The sequence below is a fragment of the Bos grunniens genome, chromosome 29, assembly GCF_055505025.1.
Source record: "Bos grunniens cultivar Pamir isolate PY7600 chromosome 29, Bosgru_T2T1.0, whole genome shotgun sequence".
NCBI lineage: Eukaryota > Metazoa > Chordata > Mammalia > Artiodactyla > Bovidae > Bos > Bos grunniens.
The window spans coordinates 3,791,311-3,813,415 of NC_141193.1; the positions used below are offsets into that span (position 1 = coordinate 3,791,311).

General features: G+C 57.3%; 1 protein-coding gene across 12 annotated transcripts in view; it reads right to left on the minus strand.

The window, feature by feature from the left end:
* Nucleotides 1-3,168: 3,168 nt before the first annotated feature.
* ANO1 (anoctamin 1) overlaps nucleotides 3,169-22,105 on the minus strand; it is a 190,204-nt gene continuing 171,267 nt past the window's right edge. For 10 of the 12 annotated variants that reach the window (XM_086385825.1, XM_086385832.1, XM_086385830.1 and 7 more), the window contains 5 exons: nucleotides 21,110-21,262; nucleotides 13,833-13,885; nucleotides 11,742-11,926; nucleotides 6,859-6,964; nucleotides 3,169-4,994 (listed from right to left, as the gene is read on the minus strand). In XM_086385825.1, the coding sequence (XP_086241951.1) occupies nucleotides 4,731-4,994; nucleotides 6,859-6,964; nucleotides 11,742-11,926; nucleotides 13,833-13,885; nucleotides 21,110-21,262 (761 nt within the window). In that variant the 3' untranslated portion in view covers nucleotides 3,169-4,730. The remainder of the gene's footprint in view (nucleotides 4,995-6,858; nucleotides 6,965-11,741; nucleotides 11,927-13,832; nucleotides 13,886-21,109; nucleotides 21,263-22,105) is intronic. The other 2 variants (XM_086385834.1, XM_086385836.1) reach the window with 1 other exon arrangement.

Here is a 22,105-nt window from a genome sequence, read left to right on the forward strand (position 1 = left end):
AGCATCAGTCCTTCCAATGAATATTCAGGACTGATTTCCTTTAGGATGGACTGATTTGATCTCCGTGCAGTCCACGGGACTCTCAAGAGTCTTCTCCAACACCATAGTTCAAAAGCATTAATTTCTTCGGCGCTCAGCCTTCTTTATAGTCCAGCTCTCACATCCATACATGACTACTGGAAACACCATAGCCTTGACTAGATGGACCTTTGTTGGCAAAGCAATGTCTCTGCTTTTTAATATGCTGTCTAGGTTGGTCATAGCTTTTCTTCCAAGGAGCAAGCGTCTTTTAATTTCCTGGCTGCAGTTACCATCTGCAGTGATTTTGGAGCCCCCCAAAATAAAGTCTGCCACTGCTTCCCCATCCATTTGCAGTGAAGTGATGGGACCGGATGCCATGATCTTAGTTTTCTGAATGTTGAGCTTTAAGCCAACTTTTTCATTCTCCTCTTTCAAACCAGCTGCTGAAGTCAGGATGGTGGGTAGGGACCAGGGTCACAGTTGGGTGAGGAGGGGTGACCAGACGGGAGCACCAAGGGAGGCTTCTGGGGTGCTGATTACAGAGGTGTGTGTGAATTGAATTTACACAGTTGAGTATACACAGTTGAGTGTATACTCAAGATTTGTGCAGTTTTCTGTATACTGAAAAGTGAAAACATCAGTCACTCAGTCGTGTCCGACTCTTTGTGACTCCGTGGACTGTGGGCCGCTAGGCTCCTCTGTCCATGGGATTCTCCAGGCTAGAATCCTGGAGAGCATTGCTATTTCCTTCTCCAAGGGATCTTCCCGACCCAGGGATCAAAGCTGGGTCTCCTGCATTGCAGGCACTCCTTACCGTCTGAGCCACCAGGGAGGCCCTTTTTATATATTAAATTAAGTAAGATTTAATGAGCACTGAACAAAACAGAGGTGTCTTAGGCTGGTCACAGCTCAAGGCGGCCTTCACCTTCAGGGTCAATCACTGGCATGAGGGACCCCGCCCCGGGCCTCAGGCCCCCACGAGCCCCAGTCCTTCACTGTCTGTGCTTGGGGCTCAGTCCTGCCCTGCTCCTGCCACTCCACTCCAGGGACCAGGAGCAGAAACTGTTCGGCGCCAGGTGCCAGGGTCCTGGGTCCAAGGGGCACCTGTGGGGCCAGCTTGCAGTGAGACCAGAGCGGAGCCCTGACCCTCTCTGGTCCCCACTGTGCCTGTCTGTGAAACGACGGTGCCATCTGCCCCGCTCATCTCTGGGGGTCCTTTTGCTGCCAGAGCCCAGGTCTTTGTGAAGTTAATCTGGTGGCTCCCCCCCCACCCCCACCTCCTCCCACCCTTGTCCAAGGCCTACATCGCTCACCTGAATTTCTGCATCTCTCCTCCCTGGCTCCCAACCCCTCTGCAGTCTCCACCCAACACCACCAAGACCTTGAGTTGTGTGAGTCAGCTCCATCCCTGCCCTGGTGGAGGCCGCCAGCCCCTGCCGTGGACTTCCTGCCGAGGTCGAAGTCCTCAGGGAGCCGGGGCAGGCAGGGGGGCGGCTGGTGTGCGCTGCTTCCTGATTCCTCGCCTCCCGCCCTGCGCCCCCCAGACATGACGAACTTCTCGCTGCTCCTACAACCCGCCCAGCGCACCGCTGCCTCAGGGCCTTTGTGCCTGCCGCTGCTGCTGGAACCTCTGGCCCTTCTCCAGGCTTTTACATTCCGGCTCCTCCCTGCTCAGACTCTGGGGGCCTTCCTGCTCAACTTGGTCACTCTGAGTGACCCTCAGCCACACCCTTGTTATATTTTCATCAGCACCCCTTCCTTCCTCTGAGACGATCCTGTGCTGGGGTGCATTTTCTCGCTCCGCATCTGATGCCTGCTGCAAGAAGTCGCCCCTGAGGGACGGGGCTGTGTCTGCCTTGCTCACGGCTGCTTCTTGAACATTGCAGGGATGCGTGTCTGTAAGCTCTGGCTGTCAGGGAGCCCTGTGCTCTTGGTGGGGCGGGGGGTGGATCACCGCCCCACTCTGAGACGACGACGTTTCCTCACAACCCGGAGGGGCTAAAGGTCCCCTGTGAGCCTCTCAGGCCCCTGGGAGGCCCCATGAGAGGGGAGGGCCGATGCTGGCCTGAGAGCCGCCCTCAAGCTTTAGAAGGACGCTCTTGATGGCGGGGCAGCCAGGGCCTCTTGGGCTCGGGTTTGCTGAGACTTCCTTGGGGACACAACAGCTCCAGGGGTGCCCTGCAGGCCTGCGGGTTGAGGCCTCACTGATGTTTGGATGCAAAAGAGAGTCTTTCTTTCAAGAAACGATGGGGATTATAGGTGATGGGTTAAAGAAAAGGTGTCCCCATTCGCCCAAATGAAAACACGGGCGGGACTTCCCTGACGGTCCAGTGGCTAAGACTCCACGCTTCCAGTGCAGGGGGCCTGGGTTTGATCCCTGGTCAGGGAGCTGGATCCCACGTGCTGCAACTAAGAGTCCACACGCCACAACAAAGCCCTAGCGAGATAAGTAAATCGATAGGAAAAAAGAAAACACACTGGCAATCCTGGGATGCTCCCCTAAAGGTTTGGGGGCAATTTTAGGTCCACGAAATCTTCAGTACTACTCTGTTGGGTTGGCGGGACCAGGGGTCAGGATGTGGGGATCGCGGAAGAGGCGGCTGGAAAGGTGTGTCCACCCCCACATTGTTGCTCCGTCCCTCAGTCGTGTCCAGCTCCTTGTGACCCGCTGCAGCATGCCAGGCTCCCTGTCCTTCACCATCTCCCGGAGTTTGCTCAGACTCATGTCCAGTGAGTCGGTGATGACATCTAACCATTCTTCCTCTGCCACCCCTTCTCCTTCTGGCTTCAGTTGTGCATAGGTGTAGACAAAGCAACAGAGACACATACACAGGCACAATCACACGTGCACACACAGACCCACACAGCCATACACGTGCACGTACTCTCGGACAAAGTCCCAGGAACATCAGAATGGGTCCCGTGTCCTGCGTTGAGGAAATGGAGGCTTACGAGTTCCCTGAGTTTGCAGGTTCAATCACGAGGGGACTCTGAGGTTGGCCCCTTGAGTTTCTGGGGGCAGAAGTCACGTGGACAGGGTTTGGAAGGAAGATGTCATGTATACAAATTTATTCAGATGCATGTTCAGCCTTTGTGTATCTGTGTACATTCACTTTTTAAAAAAGAAATGGTTTCCATAAAAGGATATTCGGTAATCACCTCATTTTTAATACAATGTTTATATACAAAAACCCCATTTCAAACTACTTACTGTACAAGAGAAAGCAGAAGCATCAGATGGCATGATTTTAGCAAGTAACAAAAAGCTATGACACCTGCGGACGTCCCTCCTAATCGACAGCTTACGGGAATGTCCGCGCTCACCAACCACATGTTCAAGACAAACATGTTCGTGTTTTCGCCCCTCCCTTTGCTGGAACGTTTCTCTTACATTTCTCTGCGTGCTTGAGAAACTTCAGATCATCGTTAGTATAATGGGGCTGCAAGTTGAGACCATTCCTATCAGCTATGGAGGTTTGTTTTTACAAGTTTTTTAAAATGATAATTTCCAACAGTAACATTCCTGTAAGTAAAAATATAGAGAAGTGTTACCAAAATAGAAGCCTTTATTAATAAAAATCTTTGGTAGTAACAGTAGTTCAAATTCCTCTCAATGATATTTGGTTAGCTAATAAAATAAACGCCTTCCACCTTTGAGCTACAGAGGAAAAACCCTTAAATCCACTGTAGAACTGATTTAATCAAACAAACAAACCCAATAAATATGCTGAAGCTGCAAAAGTACCCCTGGAAGCCTTAAGACTTCTTGAAACCCTAAAGCTGTCTGCAGAAACGCCTCCGAGGTCACAATCTCTCACTGCTCATTTTTCTGTCACCCTGTGGGCTTCCCTGGAGGCTTAGATGGTCAAGAATCTGCCTGCAATGCAGGAGACCCAGGTTCGATCCCTAGGTCGGGAAGATCCCCTGACGAAGAGAAAGGCAACCCACTCCAGTATTCTTGCCTGGAGAACTCCATGGACAGAGAAGCCTGTACTGTTCACGGGGTCTCAGGGTCAGACACCAGCTGAGAAATACCATTTCCTCTTTCACTGTGGTGGGGGGAGGTGCCTGTCACTGCTTACTCAGACGCCTGCACCCTGCTGATTCTCTCAGAGGGAAGCCGGGGCCCCCAGGCCGTCCGAGCGACACAGCCAGGGCACCTTGCATTTTGAGCAGTGTCTCGGTTTCTGAACCCATGGAAGGAAAAGGCGATGAAACAATCTGACTCTTTCGACCTAGAGACAAGTGACGTCATTTGGAACGGGTGTCAACAACGTCATCCCTCATGCATTTCTCTGTTTGCCCTCAAATCTCTCACCAGCTTTTGCCCGATGCCTTGGAATGCCACCTCACCTTTCTTAAGGCATCAGGAGGGTTTAAAGAAGATGACTTCTGGGGGCTCACCTCCCAACTGCCAAGGAGACCCCAGACTCCAAGCATTGCGTCCACAAAACACCCGCATCTGCTGCATGCCACCCGGTCCCCAGCAATCATTTTGATTAACGCTGAACACTAAACAGGATTCCCTGCATAATGGTTTTGTGCAAAAACAAGAGAAAACAAAACAAAGTAGAAAAAGATGGAGAAACACTGTCCTACTACAAGGCGGTTTTCCAGGTTTGCCACAAACCCAGGAGCCCAGGGGCCAGGTGGGTGTGAGAAGCCGCCGGCCCGGGACGGAGAGTGCGGTGGCTGGGGCTGCCCAGCGGCTACAGGGAGCCTCCGGGGAAGTCGGGGCCATCCGGGGGCGGGGGCGGGGGCGGGGCGGCGGGGGCGGGGCTGTGGTTGTTGCAGGGCTCCGCCTTCTTCCGGTCCTTCTCCATCCACGTGTCCAGCAGCTGCTGCTTGCCCTGCTCCTCCCGCATGAACAGCTCCACCATGAGCACCTTCTCTTTGTGGATCTGCTGGCTGATGTCCTTGGGGATGTCGGGGATGACCCAGTCCACAAAGTCGCTCATGAACATGACCAGATTCTGGAAGGAGAGTCAGCGTCGGGGGGCTGGGAGGGGCGACCCCGGAAACGCTCCCACCTCCCCCTGCGCCCCAACGGACAGCACCTTGCTCCGCCCATCACCCCGGCCCTGTGACCTCAGATACCCCCTGCACCTCCCTGGCCTTGGTTTCCCCGGAGATCATAGATGAGACAGGAAGTGGGCCCTCTTAAACAGGAAAACTGTCTGCATGAGTCTATCTCCAGGCTTAAGAAATGATCTGATTGGTTGTGCTTAGTCACTCAGTCGTGTCCGATGCTTTGGGACCCCATGGACTGTAGCCGAGGCACCCTTTTACATTCCTTCCAGCAGTGTAAGAGGGATCCTTTTTCTTTCCGTCCTCAACGCATGCTTAGTCACTCGGTTGTGTCCGACTCTGCAACCCCATGGACTGTAGCCCACCAGGCTCCTCTGTCCATGGGATTCTCCAGAATACTGGAGCGGGTTGCCATTTCCTCCTGCAGGGAATCTTCCTGACCCAGGGATTGAAACCAGGTCTCCAGCATTGTGAGTGGATTCTTTGCCATCTGAGCCACCAGGGAAGCCCAAGAATAGCCCATCCCTTCTCCAGGGGAACTTCCCGACCCAGGAATTGAACCAGGGTCTCCTGCATTGCAGGCAGATTCTTTACCAGCTGAGCTACCAGGGAATTAAATACAAGTGCTAAGGCTTCAAGGGAAAGTAGTTAAAATGCAAAGAACACAAAACAAATGGAGCTTAAGCCATCTCTGAGGACTCCACAGGCCCTTCTGCCCTTTGTCAGGCCTCCCAGGATTGCCCTGAATCCATGCCAGCCGCCTCTCTGCTTACATTTCTGGTCTGTAGAATGCAGACGAGTTGGCTTTCATAGACTGATGGAAATCTCTAGTTTTCAAACTTCCATCTGACCAGCACTTGTGAGCACGTGTGACTGAGTCAGTCTACTGGTCATAGAGGGTGCCGGTTCCCCCCCCACCCCCCGATCCCCCGTCATCTTTCTTGGTTGACGTTCCCAGCCCTCAGCTGTGGCCGCTGACACTCAAAGCTGCCTGTCTGCAGGGAACTGCCCCCTTCCGTCTCCCTGGTCCTGGCCTGAAGCCAATGAAGGGCCACGTGGGCAGACCAGAGGCACTCTCCTGCATCAAGGTGGGCCCACTTGTGTGGCAGGATTCACGCTCTGGCCCAGGCCCCCTTCCTGCTGAGCAGCACCCACCCCACCCCAACTGCCCCGCAACAAGGGCTCCCCTCAATAACCCGTTTGCACCAGAATCCTCATCTCAGGCTCAGCTTCTGGGGAACTGGGCCCCAGATACTAGTCTGACTGCAGTGGGTTGTGGAAGGCTGGTGCTCGAGGCAGGGGGCCTCAGGGGCTGGGGGTCCTGGCGGGGGCCACAATGTGTAAAGGGGCAGGGCTGGGGCTTGACCCCAGTTCCTGGGACCCCAGGCTAGGGGGACACCCCGGAGGCAACCTCAGCACGACCGCCCCAGCTGGGGTCTCAGTGCCGTGTGCCGGCTGGCTCCCGGGTCTGGATCCTTGGCCTCAGGGTTAGCTCCCCTCCCGGGAGACTGGGCCTGGCAGGGCCGGGTCCCCTGCTTGCTGGAGGTGGGGGCTGGTGTCAGCCAGGACCCCGCCAGCCCTGACCACCTCCCATCCCCACCTTCCTTTAACTCAGGAGGGTCTGGGACCTCTCCTTGGCCAGGGCCTGGGGTCACCAGCACCTCACACCCCGGGGTGACCAGGGTGAGTCCTCCAGCCTCCAAACCCCTGACCCTGGCCAGTTCCTGCCCTCCTGACCCTTTTCTGGGCAACAGCGCATCCTTGGCGCCTCAGCCCCCAGCCCTTCCGAAGTCGAGCAGGCCCTCGCACCTGGAAGACGATGACGAAGGCCAGCCGGGCGGCCAGGACGGCCCAGAAGTCCTTGGAGATGTCATACTTGTGTTCCGACCATGGCGGCTCCCGGTAGTCTTTGTACCTGCAGAATCGAGGCGGGCCTTCAGGAGGAGCTGGGCTCCGGCTCCACCGCAGGGCTCGCATCAGGAGAGCCTGGGCCGCCTGCAGGACAGCCCCCAGCCCCGCTGGCTCACACAGTGTGGGGGGCTTCTCCCCACACCAGAAGGGATCCCGGTGCCCACGTGGGCTGGGCAGGCCTGCAAGGGTGTCCCCATAAGCCCAGCTGGGGGCCCACAGCAGGGGGCTCTGGGACTATATTGCCCAGGGATCCCAAACTCTGAAGGTAGTGCAGCCCTGGTAACAAAAAGAACCCCCACCCTGGAGACTCCAGTGGGTCACACACAGGAAGTGGGGCCTTCCAGGTGGAAGGGGATGGGGTCCCTAAACCAGAGCCTCAACCCAGCCCACCCGCCTCCTGCGTCCACAGAATTCCAGGCCACGTGCTGTGAGATCCAGTGTGAAAACAGCTTTTTCAGGCTTTCCCCTCTCTGTGGGGGAACTATTGGAAAAAAATGAAACGTTCTTGCAAAGTAGCCCATGTATGAGGTTAAAGACACTGCTGGTGTGGTCAGGTCCACCCTGTCCCCTGCCACCTTGCCAGCCCCAGTGCCCAAAGGGCACCTCCCCAAGTGTTACGTCCTTATCTCCCTGTGATAAATATCCACCCATCCCTCTTCTTACGGCTTCTGGACGTGGCTCTTGACGCCCTGCTGGGAGACAGTGCTCACTCCCAGGGCCCCCAGGGCCCGCCTCTGCCCCTTGTACAGCGGGAGCATGGGGGCCTCCACGGCTCTAGTTCTGCCTTTTTGTCAGAGGTCCAGAGATGCCCGAGGTGGGGGCACAGGAAGGAGGGGAACCCGGGGTTCTGTCCCCACCTAGGCCCCCCCCAGCTGCTCCCAAATTTGGGGTGCCCAGTTTTAACAGGACCAACCATGTCTGTGTGGGAAGAGCTTCCCCAAAGCCGTCTGAGAAAGCCTCGCTTTCTTTCCGAGAAAGGGCGTTTTCCAGGTACAGGGCTGCAGGTGCATTCTGCCGGTCACTGGAAAGCTGGGGCCCCGTTGGGGGCCCAGGAGAGGAGGCCCCTGGCTCTGGGGGTGTGGGCCTGGTACAGACCCAGACTGGGCTCCCGCCTCACTGTGTGTCCCTGTGGCATCGCTTGACGTCTCTGGGCCTCAGCCTGGCATTCCCTCACTTAGTCACGTCACAAGAATTTAGTGAGCAGTGCTGCATACCAGGCCCCATTCCAGGGGTTAGGGCTGGTGGGGGCACAGACAGGGCCCCTCATCCACACAGCTGTGTGTCTTCTGAGGCAACAGGACAGAAGTCTCAGGAAGCCTGTGCAGCACTAAGCTGCCAGTCCCAGAGACAGGATGGGGCGGGGAAGGCACTCTGGTGCCAGCTGCTGAGCTGTGCAGAAGTTGTACAACCTGATCTCCTATGGGAACAAGCGGCCACTGCTCTCCCACCGTCAGCAGCCACACACACCTGCTCCTCCCTCTTCCTTCTGTGCTCAGGGCCAGCCGCACTAGGATGCTGGGAAATGTGTTTGTGCTACCTGGTGAACTCCTACACATACCTCAAAGCCCACTTACAGACGTGTCCAGGTGCCAAGCCCCACCACCTGCACTGACCTCTGTGAGAGATGATCTTGCTGTTTTCCCGGCTCAGCTCTTGCACTCAGCCTGCAAGCTCCCCACACCGGGGACAAGAGTGCCCTCTCTGGAGCTGGCTGTGCGCGTTCAGTGAGACCATGCTCGCTTCAGTGTAGTGATAGATGGTGGCAGTGATCACAGCTGTGCGCGTTCAGTGAGACCACGCTTGTTTCAGTGTGGTGATAGATGGTGGCAGTGATCACAGCTCTCAGCTGCTTTTTTTATACCCACGGCCGTGGGCTGGGCTGGGTACTGCTCCACCTGCAGCCGACTACCTGGGAGGTGGCTTGAGCGGGAGCAGCTAGCAGCGTGGAGCTCACAGCGCTCACAGGACTTAATTGTGGCCAACGGACAGGTGGGCCTGACTAAAGCCACAGTCCCAGGGAGCAGAGAGGGCTGGCCATGACCTTCCAGCTCTGTGGGGGAAAGGTGGCAAGGGTCTCACTTAAAAAGGGGGTGTTTGGGTGGTCCAGGAGCTAAGAGTCTGTGCTTCCAGCGCACGGGGCCTAGATTCGATCCTTGGTCAGGGAACTAGACCTCACATGCTGCAACTAAGAGCCGGAGGGCGGCAGGGAAGACCGAAGATCCCACTACCTGGCATGGCCAAAACCCAAAACCAACCCCCACAAAACCCCCGGGGTCTTTGGCCTGTTTCCTCAGCCCTCCCGCTGCCCACCCCGCTGCGTGACCAGGATTCCTGACCAATGCTCGGATAGGGGGCTACTTCGAAGACCTGGGTGCCTGGGGCTCCATTCTCGAGAACCAACGCTTACCCTGTAAACACCAACACTGACCTTTTGAGGGGATTTACAATAAAACGACCACCTATCTCCCTGCCTTCTTTGTTCGAAATCATTCTTCTCTGAAATTCATTTTGAGTTAAATAGGTCAGATGAGCGTGTTCTTGGTGTGGGGCGTTCAAACAAAGCAAGAGAGGCGAGCAGGGGGCCCGGACTGGAAGCTCAGGGGTCTCTGGAGCCCTGATGATGGGGAGGAAGGGACCCCCAGCTCTCCAGGCCGACCCTGCCCACGGCGGCCACGCGGGAGTTGGAGCAGCTCACCCGGCCTCTTCACATCTGTGTGCCCTGAAACATGCGGTGGGTGGGCCTCTGAACAGCCCGCAGCGTGTCATGTTGTGTATTTGCGTGTCGTCTGCCTTCTCTCATTGGCAGGCCTGGCTCCAGCTTGTTCATTTTCACCGCTGTACGGGTCTCAGAGTAAGTGCAGTGCCTGCCCTGACTCGGAACACACAGCACGTCTTGTAGTTTAATCCCTGGGGCTCACCGGGACACAGGTGCTGTTCAAAGTCATCAGCTGCACCTACGCAGGGCGGGCCTGCCTGCCGGTTCCCGGGACCCCAGGTGTGCTGTTTTCCATTTCTCGGACCTGTTTTTTTTGCTGTTGGTTGTTTTGTTTTTGTGTTTTGTTTTTCTTCTGCAGCCACGAGCTACTGCTCATTGCTGTCAGTACCCTGGAGCCTGGCAGCCTCCTTCACAGCCTGCTGCCAGGTCAAGGGTATGAAGACAGACAGGTGGGCTTAACAGAGCTAGGTGCACAGTAAGAGTAAACAGGCTTGGAGTGAACACTGCCCTGCACAGAAAGGCCCGGGCCTCACCACTCCGGCTTTGCGACGTGTGTCTTGGTCCCTGAGGGCTTCCTGTTCTGAGTCTCAGGCGGTTTAGCCCGTCAGAGGATACTGAGCAAGCTGCGGCCACACTGCCTCCGCTCTGCCCCCTGCCCTCAGCCTCATCTTGGCCTGGGGCCCATCACACCACAGTCCTGTTTCCTGAGCCGGGATATGCGGCTCCGGCCCGCTCCCTCGGTCTCACCGTCCACCATGCTGGGCCTTTACGCTTTACGCTCCAGAGCCCACCCGTGCCCACCACCCTGCTTTCACCCACATGCCCTCTCCCTGGAACGCCCCCCATGCCCCCACCCTTCCCCTAGGCTTCCAGCTACTATTACGCCTTTAACTGGATCTGTTTACGCTTCTGCTGCCCCCTGTACAAGGTCCCTGGACAGCAGGGTTCATGTTGCCCGTTCCCAAGTCCCCAGGCCCGAGCCCCCAGCCCCTAACCCTGCCAGGCTGGCCCATGGAAGATGCACAGTGAATGGCCAGGCCTGGCTGTGCCCCTCACCCCCACCACCCACACCCCACCCCTGCCCCCGTCTCTCCTGGGGCACCCCTCGCCCCCACCACCCACACCCCACCCCTGCCCCCGTCTCTCCTGGGGCACCCCTCGCCCCCACCACCCACACCCCATCCCTGCCCCTGTCTCTCCTGGGGCTCTCCCTGCCTGCTCTGAATGACCGTCTCAGGTATCTGCTGCTTTTGCCTATCCAGCATCCATGACCCCTTGTTTGAAAACCCCAGTTTTCCTTGAGATGTCCCCAAATCTATGGCCACAACCCCACACCCTGGCATATAACCCAGACCTAGCCAGAGACCCCACACTCTGGCAACAGTGATTGGTTTCAAGGAGGGGCTTATGACCGAAGGCAGGTCAGTGAGACTCAATCCTAGGACTTATGCTGACTTGTGGGAAAGAAATATTCTTCCCACCAAGACTTTTGAGTAGAGAGGACTGCTGGGGGATTCCCTTCTGCCTGCCGGAAAATGATGCCAATGTGCAGGAGGCATGTTGAGAGGCAGTGTCAGAACGGGGCTGGATGACAAATGGCAGGCCCTGGATCCAGCCGTGCCTGAAGCTATCCTGGACTTCTTAGTTAAAGGACGTGATAAATCACCTCCTACCTCCATCTGGTAGAAGGATGGTGAAGGACAGGGAAGCTGCAGTCCATGGGGTTGCAAAGAGTCACACACGACTGAGCGACAAGCAACAACAACAACCTCCAACCCAGGAATCTCTTTTTTTTTTCTTTCTTGGAAGCAAGATTGAGCTGTTCTGTGATTTGCCCGAAAAGAACTGGGCAAAAGAATTGGGTTTTTTCCAGAAGCCCACCAAATGGGGCTCTTTAAAGAGAGTTGTTGGGGATTTCCCTGGAAGGCCGGCAGCTCAGGCTCTGCGCTGCCAGTGCCGGGGGCCTGGGTTTTATCCCTGGTCAGGGCCTAGGTCTTACATGGTGCAACCAAAACCCGATGCAGTCAAATAAATGTAAAAAAAAAAGAGAGTTTCTGGGCGGTACCTGCAGATCTGCACCTCGTAGCCCAGATCCAGGGGGTCGTTGGGGGCCGTGCCGTTCTGGAAGTCGCTGACGTTGAAGGAAGAGAGGGTGTGGTTGACGAAGCCATGCATGGTCCCATTCTCACTGTACATGTAGAGGTACACCAGGCGAGGGATGAAGTCAGACGTGAAGGAGATCACAAACGCCTGGCCAGGGAACGGAGTGGTCAGTGTGGCCCCCATTGGGGAGGGGGCGCTGCCCCACCTAAGCCTGGGCAGCGCTGGCCCTGGGCCTGGCCCCATGGCCCCGGCTCGCCAAGTGAACAAATGAAGGGTTAGGGGCACCCCATCAGCCCCTCCAGCATTCTGAGGAGAGTGCTGGGGATGAGAACAGGGCGCCCTGGAACGAGGAGGCTGGGGGACGATGCTGACTGCCTCTTGCTGGCTGGGTGGCCCTGGGCAAGTGGCCTGACCTCTCTGTGCCTGCTTTTCCTCTTGTCAGACAGGGCTAACTGCACCCACGGTAGGTGCCTCTCCTTCCTGGCTTGTTTGAAAGGGAATGAGGCAGGAAGGGAAGATGCCTTGTATTCTGCAAAGTCTAGATCCAGCTCCCCTGTGCTGGAGCAGTCCCCGAGGCAGAGTGGTGCGATGCCAGTGTCAGAGCAGGGACCTGAAGGCCTGGGGTAAAGACCAGCTCTGCCTCTTGCTGGCTGTGTGACCCTGGGCAAGCCACCTGACCTCTCTGTACCTCAGCTGTATCATCTGCAAGATGGGGCACTGCCCCTGCCTCCAGGGCTCATGTGCACACTTGTGGGCATTCTATGGGAAGGACTTAGCAGTTTCCGGAACGTTCAAGATGCGGCTGCTGCTGTGATTGTTGCAGCTGGTTGTTCTCACGAGACGCCCCGTTTGTTCCCAGCTGCTCTGTTCACAGCAGCCCCATGCTTACGCTGCACACAGAGGGGCTGTGCCTCGGTGTTTCCAGCGCCTCCTCGTTAAAACGTGGCCCCCGGCTCAGCTGGGATGGGTGGACGAGCTCTGCCCACAGCCTCCCTTTACAGATGGGTTTCAAAGCCTTAAGCCGGCAGGAGTGGGTGGCTGATGGGGGTGGCCTGCCTCCAGGGACAGCACGTCCCAGGGATCTGAGGGTCCCTGTCTGGGCTGAGTGTCACTTCCCGTGCTATGGGGACCGAGTTAGCCCCATGACTGTGACCATCTACTCCGGGGGGCTGTCTGCCTGGCCCCCCTGCCCCCGCCAAGATGCAAGGCGGCAGCTTCTGGGGGGCTCAGGCTCGGCCAGTGGGTGGAGGGGTGAGGGCCACATGACTGCAGACATTCCTGAGGTGCTCGTACTTGGGGTTCATGTGTCATGAAGGTGTGGACCAGATGCGCGGAGGGAGGGTCATGGGGGTGCTGTTCCCAGCAGGCTCGCGCGCGCGCGTGTGTGTGTGTGTACGTGTGTGTGTGTGTGTATGTGTGTCTCTCTGTGTGTATGTATGTATGTGCATGTGTGTGTGTATGTGTGTATGTATGTGTGTCTCTCTCTGTGTGTTTCTATGTGTGTGTTTGTGTATGTATACGCGTCTGTGTATATGTGTGTATGTCTTTGTGTATGTGTGTGTATGTGTGTATCTCTGTGTGCGCATGCATGTATGTGTGTGTATATGTATGTGTGTGTGTGTGTGTGTGTGTATTTGGCTAGCAGGTTCCTCTTCTCTCCATGTTTCATTTCCCAAACCTTCTTTAAAGAGCAGGTGTGAGCTTCACATAAAGGAGAAAAAATGAACTGTTTTAAAGAGCAGAAGAGTTGCTGACGTGGAATCTCTTTCTCTGGGTCTCCCTTCCGCCCTGTCTGCCTCTATCTCCTTCTCTCAGGACTCTGGGGAGAAAGGGGACTAAGGGGCCTAGGTGGGCGCAGTGGAGGGTGTTGCCCGGGTTGCGGGGAGCGGCTGAGGAGCTGTGTCATTCCCGCCCTGAACTTGCCCCACTCCTCAGTAGAACCAGGAGGCGCTCTCTCAGCGGGGCTGCCTGAGGCTGTAGGCGGAGACCAGCTTCCCGAAGGGCCCCCTATCTGTGCAGCAGCTCAGCCAGTTGCGGTCCCCACGTCACTTACGTTGATGATGACGGCAAGCTTCCCGACGCCTCTGAGGATATTGTACCAGATTCCTGGGGGAGGGGCCGAGAAGCACAGGTTCAAGACCTCTTTGCTGGGGCTTTTAGTAACTCGAGCAAGCCCGTGGCAGGCTGGCCCTCTTGTGGGACAGGTCAGATGCGTGGTAACTGGGAGCATTTGGGGAGGGCCCGGGGCAACCTGGTGAACCACAGAGCCCACAGCTTGTACTGGCTCAGCGGCTGTTTGTAAGCCAACTAGATTCTCAGAGAGATGCTTAGAAACACCTGGTTCCCAGTTCTGAACAATCTGCCGTGAAGCTGTGTAAACTACTGACTGGTTTTTCTAGAGAGACAAAGATTCAATTTACATGTAGCGTCCCCCTCCCCAAAGAGTCCATGCAGCAGTAATTAGAGACAGAATCCACAAAATTTGGTGTCCAGAAACTTTTACATAGCTCTAGTGCTAGGAGTCGGAGAAGGCAATGGCACCCCACTCCAGTACTCTTGCCTGGAAAATCCCATGGACGGAGGAGCCTGGTGGGCTGCAGTCCATGGGGTCGCTAGAGTCGGACACGACTGAGCGACTTCACTTTCACTTTTCACTTTCATGCATTGGAGAAGGAAATGGCAACCCACTCCAGTGTTCTTGTCCGGAGAATCCCAGGGACGGGGGAGCCTGGTGGGCTGCCGTCTATGGGGTCCCACACAGTCGGACACGACTGACGCGACTTAGCAGCAGCAGCAGCAGCAATGCTAGGAGTGCCTGCTCTTTGGAAGGAAAGCGCTGGCAAACCTAGGCAGCATATTAAAGAGCAGACACTACTCTCCCAACAAAGGTCCGTCCAGTCAAAGCTATGCTATTTCCAAAGTCATGTATGGTTGTGAGAGTTGGACCATAAAGAAGGCTGAGTGCTAAAGAATTGATGCTTTTGAACTATGGTATTGGAGAAGACTTTTAAGAGTCCCTTGAACTCCAAGGAGATCCAACCAGTCAATCCTAAAGGAAATCAGTCCTGAATATTCATTGGAAGGACTGATGCTGAAGGTGAAGGTGAATTTCAATACGGTGGCCACCTGATGAGAAAAGCCGACTCACTAGAAAAGAGCTTGATGTTGGGAAAGATTGAAGGCAAAAGGAGAAGGGGACGACAGAGGGTGAGATGGTTAGAGAGCATCACCGACTCAGTGGACGTGCGTCTGAGCAAACTCTGGGAGCTGGTGAAGGACGGGGAGGCCTGGCGTGCCGCAGTCCACGGGGTTGTGGAGTCGAGACGCCTGAGCGACCGAGCAACAGTGCTAGCAAAGCCAGGGTCAGGGGTGGCCAGACGGCGAGCCAGGGTCAGGGATGGCCAGACGGCGAGCCAGGGTCAGGGATGGCCAGACGGCGAGCCAGGGTCAGGGATGGCCAGACGGCGAGCCAGGGTCAGGGGTGGTCAGACGGCGAGCCAGGGTCAGGGGTGGCCAGACGGCGAGCCAGGGTCAGGGATGGCCAGACGGCGAGCCAGGGTCAGGGGCCGAGCCAGGGTCAGGGGCCGAGCCAGGGTCAGGGGCCGAGCCAGGGTCAGGGGTGGCCAGACGGCGAGCCAGGGTCAGGGGCCGAGCCAGGGTCAGGGGTGGTCAGACGGCGAGCCAGGGTCAGGGGCCGAGCCAGGGTCAGGGGTGGTCAGACGGCGAGCCAGGGTCAGGGGTGGTCAGACGGCGAGCCAGGGTCAGGGGCCGAGCCAGGGTCAGGGGCCGAGCCAGGGTCAGGGGCCGAGCCAGGGTCAGGGGTGGTCAGACGGCGAGCCAGGGTCAGGGGCCGAGCCAGGGCCTCCTAGCTAGTGCGGCCAGGAGCACATCTTCGGTAACGTGAGTGGGCAGCAGCGAGGTGCAAACCACGCCCGTCTGGACCCACCTTGGTCCATCAGCAGGAGACGTGCGGCTGTGCCCAATCACAGGGCAATGGGATGACCACACAGCACTTGGAGCATCGCCAGCTGCCCCGCTGGCCTCGCTCCCAGCAAAGACGAGAATCAGGAGGCCCATGAAGGAAGCCTGAGGGCCCAGAGTCAGCCCCCCTCTTTAGGGCCCCAAGGCTATGGCTCCTGGAAAGGGGCCCAACATCCCTGGCCACCCCCGTCCTCACCCTGACAGTGTCTTATCAGGCCAGGAACACATTATCGCAGACTTGGGGCTGAAACTCTGTCCCACTCACCCTCTCCCCCCGCCTGGAGCCAGACAGATCTGAGATGGTGACAACAGAAAGGGCTGGTGGGGACAGTGGCAGGTCGGGGGGTCTCCACCCAGGGCCCATAAGGCTGTGCATGGGTGTTCCTGCCCTCGCAGTGAGCGCCTGTTTGCAGGCTGCATGCTGATGGTCAGCAGAGACAGCAGGAGTTCAGGCCCACGCGCCCCAGAATCGGGAAACCACCGGCTCAGACCCAGCCCCTGAGGCAGGTGTGAGGCGGCTTCCCAGCCCTGGCCGGGGACCACTCCACAAGGGCAAGTGCTTCCAGTGCCCCATATATGGACCTTTGTTGGCAAAGTGATGTCTCTACTTTTTAATATGCTGTCTAGGTTTGTCTGGGAGAGCTTCCAAACTTTACCAGAGCTTGCTCAAACTCACATCCATTGAGCCGGTGATGCCACCCAAACATCTCATCCTCTGTTGCCCCCTTCTCCTCTTGCCCTCAATCTTTCCCAGCATCAGGGTCTTTTTCCAACAGGTCGGCTCTTCACATCAGGTGGCCAAAGTATCGGAGCTTCAGCTTCAGCACTGGTGAGTCTTTGCTGAGTGACTATGTGAGTGTAGACGGTCCCTCCAAGCAGCCTCTTCATGCCCAAGCAGAAGTTGCCACAGCCAGGTGCGCGGGAGTTTCACCAGTCTTGCCTGCTCCTTACAGAATGCTGTTGCTGTGGTTTTTTCCTTTAGTCATGTCCGACTCTTTGTGACCCCGTGGACTGCAGCCCACCAGGCTCCTCTGTCCATGGGATTCTCCAGGCAAGAACACTGGAGTGGGTTGTCATTTCCTTCTCCAGGGGATCTTCCCGACTCAGGGATAGAAACTCTGTCTCCTGCATTGGCAGGCGGGTTCTTTACCACTGAGCCAGCAGGGAAGCCCCACAATGTCAATGGTTGTATACAAATCGGGATGATGTGTTTTTTTAAAAATTTAGACTAGCTGCTTCTGCAAGAGCCTCAGCTCCCAGTTGGCATCTCTGTGACAACAGCTGGCGGCGGCTGGCAGTGGCGTCCCCTTCAGGCCACACCATGCACTGCAGCTCTCTCTGTACCAAGGCAACGCCGTTGATCACCACAAGTGGCTTCAAGAATCACATTTATCCAAACCCAGACCCTACTAAAGCCTGGAGAAGAAAACCCTCCAAGGGCAGGGTGTTTCAAGGGAGCCAAGACCAGGCACTCCTGTCCACTCATTCATGGGGTCCCACACAACCTGAGCTTGAGAACTCTGAGTGGGGTGCTGGAGTGCTGGCCAGTCCAGCAAGTTGAGGTCTCCGGGCAGGGGGCTCCCTTGGGAGGTGGCTCCTGAGCCCAGCAGGAGGAAACAAGTCTGTCAGTGAGCTGACAGAGGGGACAGCAGGCAATGGGGACGGTGTGGGGGAGATGGCTGGGCCAGAGCGGTCCACAGCAGGGGACTGAGGCTGTCCGACACGTCCTGCCGGGTCTCTATGCCCAGGCCGATGGTTCTCTGTGTGACCCCACCCCAGAACCCTGGGCTCCAGGACGCCGGTCCCAGCCCATGGGATCCGTGTCTGCTGGAGTCTTGACCCGCTAGATTATTTGAACGCATGCCACACGATGAGAATCACTGTCCTGATGACCTCTAGGAAAGTACAAGGGGCTGAAGCTGCCTGGGACGAATCTCAGCCTCCTTATGACATCTCGCAGGGCTCCGCCTCATTTCACCTGTCTCCTTCTTCAGTGCCGAGCCTGGTTCTGAAGAACAGTCTAGGGAGGTATTTGGATGTGCTTGCCGACTCGCAGCTCCCAGGAGCTGAATGCAGGAAGGGTTTCTCACCCGGGAGGCTCTGAAGAGCGAGCCCGAGAGGAGGACGATGCTGGCCCCGGGTGAAAGGTCAGGCCTGGGAGGCTGGAGCCGGCGCCCACGAGCGCACGGGCTGGGTTCCCTCAGGACCCTGCACGCCTCCCTCTCCGAGGCCGAGCAGTGACGGCGCTGGTGCTTCCTCCACACGCTCCTGGCGCTCTGGGTGCGGGTCACGGGGGCTGGGGGGGCCCCTGTCCCTTCAGGGCCCCGCACGGATCACAGGAGGAACACAAAAGCCTCTTCAAGGAAAGGTTACGGTGGAGGAGCCCATAAACAAGCCCAGATTATGCTTCAACCAACGGGGCAGGAACCAGGAAGTCAGCAGCTGATCCGTAAGCAGAGTCGCGGAGCCGTGAGCAGAGACCCCGAGGACGTGCTCCAAACCCTGCTGGTGCTGGAACGACACCAGGGCCAGGGAGGGCTGGGGGGAGCGTCCTGGGATTCGCTTCCATCCCGGGGGTGGCAGGGTTTAGGGTGCTGCAGTGGGGCGTGGCCGTGGCTCCACCAGGCACAGGATGCCAAAGCAAACAGTGGCCACTGTGGGCTCGCCTGAGGCCTCTGGCCCAAGAATCAGGCCTTTGTAAGGAGCACAGGGCAGGAGTGGCACGCTCTTTCACGGCCACTGGGCGCGGGCTCAGAATTCCCAAGGACCGAGCGGGGAGCGCCTGGCAGGCTGCCGCGTCCGCCCCGTCCATGCCGCAGGCGTGCCCTGGCGGAAGTGTGCCGGGAGGGGCCGAGGGCTTCAGCTAATCTGGTTCCAGCTCGGCTACGCTCAGCACTTGGCCTCAGTCTCCCCATCTGGAAAGTGGGACCGAGGAGTCACCCTAGCGTCCTCACCAGGCTCCCGGGAGACACAACAGCAACAAGCCCCAGAGAAAGTCCAACATCAGACACGGCTCCCTGGGCCATCCTCAGAGCAGGGCGAGAGGCACTGCAGAGAGCCCTGGCTCCACGGCACCTCGATCTCGAGGTCGTCGTTCAGTCGCTCCGTTGTATCCGACTCTTTTCAACCCCATGGACTGCAGCCCATCTTCTGGGATTTGCTCAAACTCATGCCCATTGAGTCGGTGATGCCATCCAACCATCTCATCCTCTGTCGTCGGGGGATCTGCGGATCTGGCCGGTGGCCCAGAGATGTGCCTGGCCTGTGCCTGGACGGCCCAGGAGGGAAGAACCCTCACGTGAGGAGATGTCACATGAGAAACTTCAGCTTTCGGTGAGAATTCTGCACATTGCCTCACAGCCCACAGAGATGAGAACAGCGACTCTGGCCCTGTATGGAAGAGCGAGCTGGGCTCTGACCCAGCGCAGCGGCAAGCGCGCTGCTCTGGACGGCTCTTACCCAGCCCCGCAGCCCTTAGAGTCGAGGTGTGCGGGGCAGAGGCTCACTCTACAGCCACAGGCGAGGCAGCATCAGGGACCCTGGGAGCCAGAGAATCCACATCCTTTCACATCTTTCAAAACCACAAAGTCTGGTGGAAGAGGCATCTCTTTGCTGAGTCTTTACTGGTTGTCTGGGTCGCCCGGACAGGAAGGAGACTCAAGCGTCAAAATGCAGGGCGAGGACCTCTGTACGGGAGCTGAGCCCAGACACCCCTCCTGGTGGAGTGTTCCTGAGCCCTCTTAAGCTTGGGCCCGGCAGGTCACACCATGGATCCCAAGGCACAAACATGATCCAGGTGAAATCACCAGTATCTGAGCGTGTTTGGATTGTGAAAACGGCAGTTTCTTCCGGTACAACCTGAGAAGGCGCACCGTGTAAAGCAGAGTTCCGGGCGTCTCAGGGACTCATGTGGAGAGCTGGTGGGCCTGGCACCATCAGTCGGTGGGGGCCACTCCGAGGATGGAGCACTGCCCACGGAGTCCCTGGCCTGGGATGCGATGACCTAATGCCAAGGGCAGGAGAAGCTTTTGGAAGGAGTGATGACGGCCCTGCATGTTTGCAGGATTATGTTTGGGCTAGACAGTAAAGAGTCTGCCTGCTATGCAGGGGACCTGAGTTCAATCCCTGGGGTTGGAAGATCTCTTGGAGAAGGGAATGGCAACCCACTCCAGTATTCTTGCCTGGAGAATTCCATGAACAGAGTAGCCTGGTGGGCTACCGTCCACACAACTGAGCAACTAACATAAAGGTCCAGCCCAAAGCTCTGTCTTCTGGTGCGCAGTCCTTAATTTGGTAGAGTGACAGATAACACCCCTAACACACAATTCCATCTTGTTTGTCTGGGAACCAGCACAGAACTGGCACAGGTGTTGTTCTAACTAAAATTGTATTCAATAGGAAATAAAAGAATATATTTTGTAATTTTCCATCTCATTTCAAGATAAAGTTCCAATAAAGACTTTTTTGTTTTCACCCTGAAAATTGAATCCTGGTTTAAGGTGATTCTGTTTAAGATAAGATGGGCATTGTCCTTGCTGACAAGGGCTGGCTCTGGCCGAGGCGCGCGGGGGTCTCTGAGCCCCGCCCACTAGATCCCCCCACTCCTGGACAGATGGGCACCCACGTCTGCTTACGTGCCTTTGGTGACAGGGAGCTCACCACTGCACAAGGAAGCTGGCTCCATTTTTGAGGTCTCTGACTATTTGAAAGTTATGCCCGATGTTCAGTGTACAGTCCCACAGCCCCCAGTGCCTCAGTGACTTGGGGCTAAAAGGCCCAGGGGGCTCTTGACCCTGAGCCGCAGGTTACAGGGTGCCCTTCTCTCACTGGTAGGGGGGCTCCCTCCTTCATGTCTCCAGTGAGTGTTAAATGACTGCGTGATGCACTGTGTAGGAAGACGCTTGCTGGGCAGCTAACACCGTCTTTCCCAGTGGTCTGGCTCTGTGTTCTGGGCCCACACGGACGTTCGGGGTGGGGCAGGGGTGCTGGGGACCAACACAGAAAATGCGTCTTATGGACCTTCTGCAGCAGCAGGCTGGGGAGGCCCCTCGTCACCCGAGACCCAAGCTCTTCCCTAACGTTCTCTGTGGCCCGCACATCTCAGGAGTTTGGAGGTCGGGGTTCCCTAACATTTTCCGTGGCCTGCACATCTCAGGAGTTGGGGGTCAGGTGGGGTGCAGAGGGGCTGGAGTCCTGCATCTCCCCACCCTGCCTCGTGTCTGAGTCTCCTTCCAGGGCAGGTGCAGTGAGGAGTCGGGGCCCCACTTGGCCAGCTCTGCCTCTGGCTTCCCGGGAGTGTGATCCTTTCCCCAAACCCAGGGTTTCCGCTCCCAGGGCCCAGGCACTCACCGATGTCCTTGGCTCTGACAGCCACTGGCCTTCGGAGCTCGGTGACAAACTTTTTGGCGTCCAGGCGGATCTCAATGATGTTGTTCAGGAGCGCGAAGAGCGGGGCCAGCGGGAAGGATGCGACAAACAGGGTGACGAAGCCGAACTGGATGACTGCAGAGAGGGGCGGCGGTCAGCACGTGCGGCCCCCGGCTCAGGGCGGCGGGACCCTCGCCCTGGGCCGGACGGCACCCTGCCTCCCGCGTGTAAGAGGGCATCTCGGCACGGGCCCTGCAGCCCCGGGTGACCCCAGGTCAGGAGTCAGGTTCTGAACCTTCACATTACGTCCTGAATAATAGGCGTGTACTCACTTATAGTCTGATCATGAAAAAATTTACCAGTGATGGGGAAAGGGTGCCTGTGAGCACAAAAGCCCAGACTCAGTCACTCTGTGTCTGGGCGGCGAAGGGGCCCGAATGCCTTCTGGGACCTGGGGGGCCCGCCAGCATCAGTGCGCTTCCAACAGCCCTCAGCATCCACTCCATCGGGCCTTGGGGAGCCAGGGGGGCCCACCATCCACTGTCCCGGACAATCTTGCTCCTCTGCCCTGTTCCCTCTATCTTTCTTGTCATCTTCATCATCAACTAGCTGACTCCGGGGCACCTTTGGCCTCAGAGGTTCTAGCCCACAGATGCCCAGCTCCTGGGGAGGTCAGGGAAAGGTTGCTGAATGGAAGCAAGTGGGGGAAGTGGGTTCAGGGATTGTACAGCCAGACGCTGTCCAAGGGCGCTCGGTGCCAGGCAGTAAACAAGGAAGCCGGCAGAATGTCACCCGGGCTGGCAGGCTGAGTGTGGCCATTGTTAGTGGGCGGGCGGGTGGGGCTCTGTGTGAGCCTTCATCCTGGCATGGGGTTGCTGGCCCCTTGCGCCCCACAGCTTCTGGGGGTGCTTCTGGGGGCAGTGGTCTTGTCTGAAGCCTCTGCAGATGGTGGAGGTGATAGAGGCCCCCCGGGGGGCC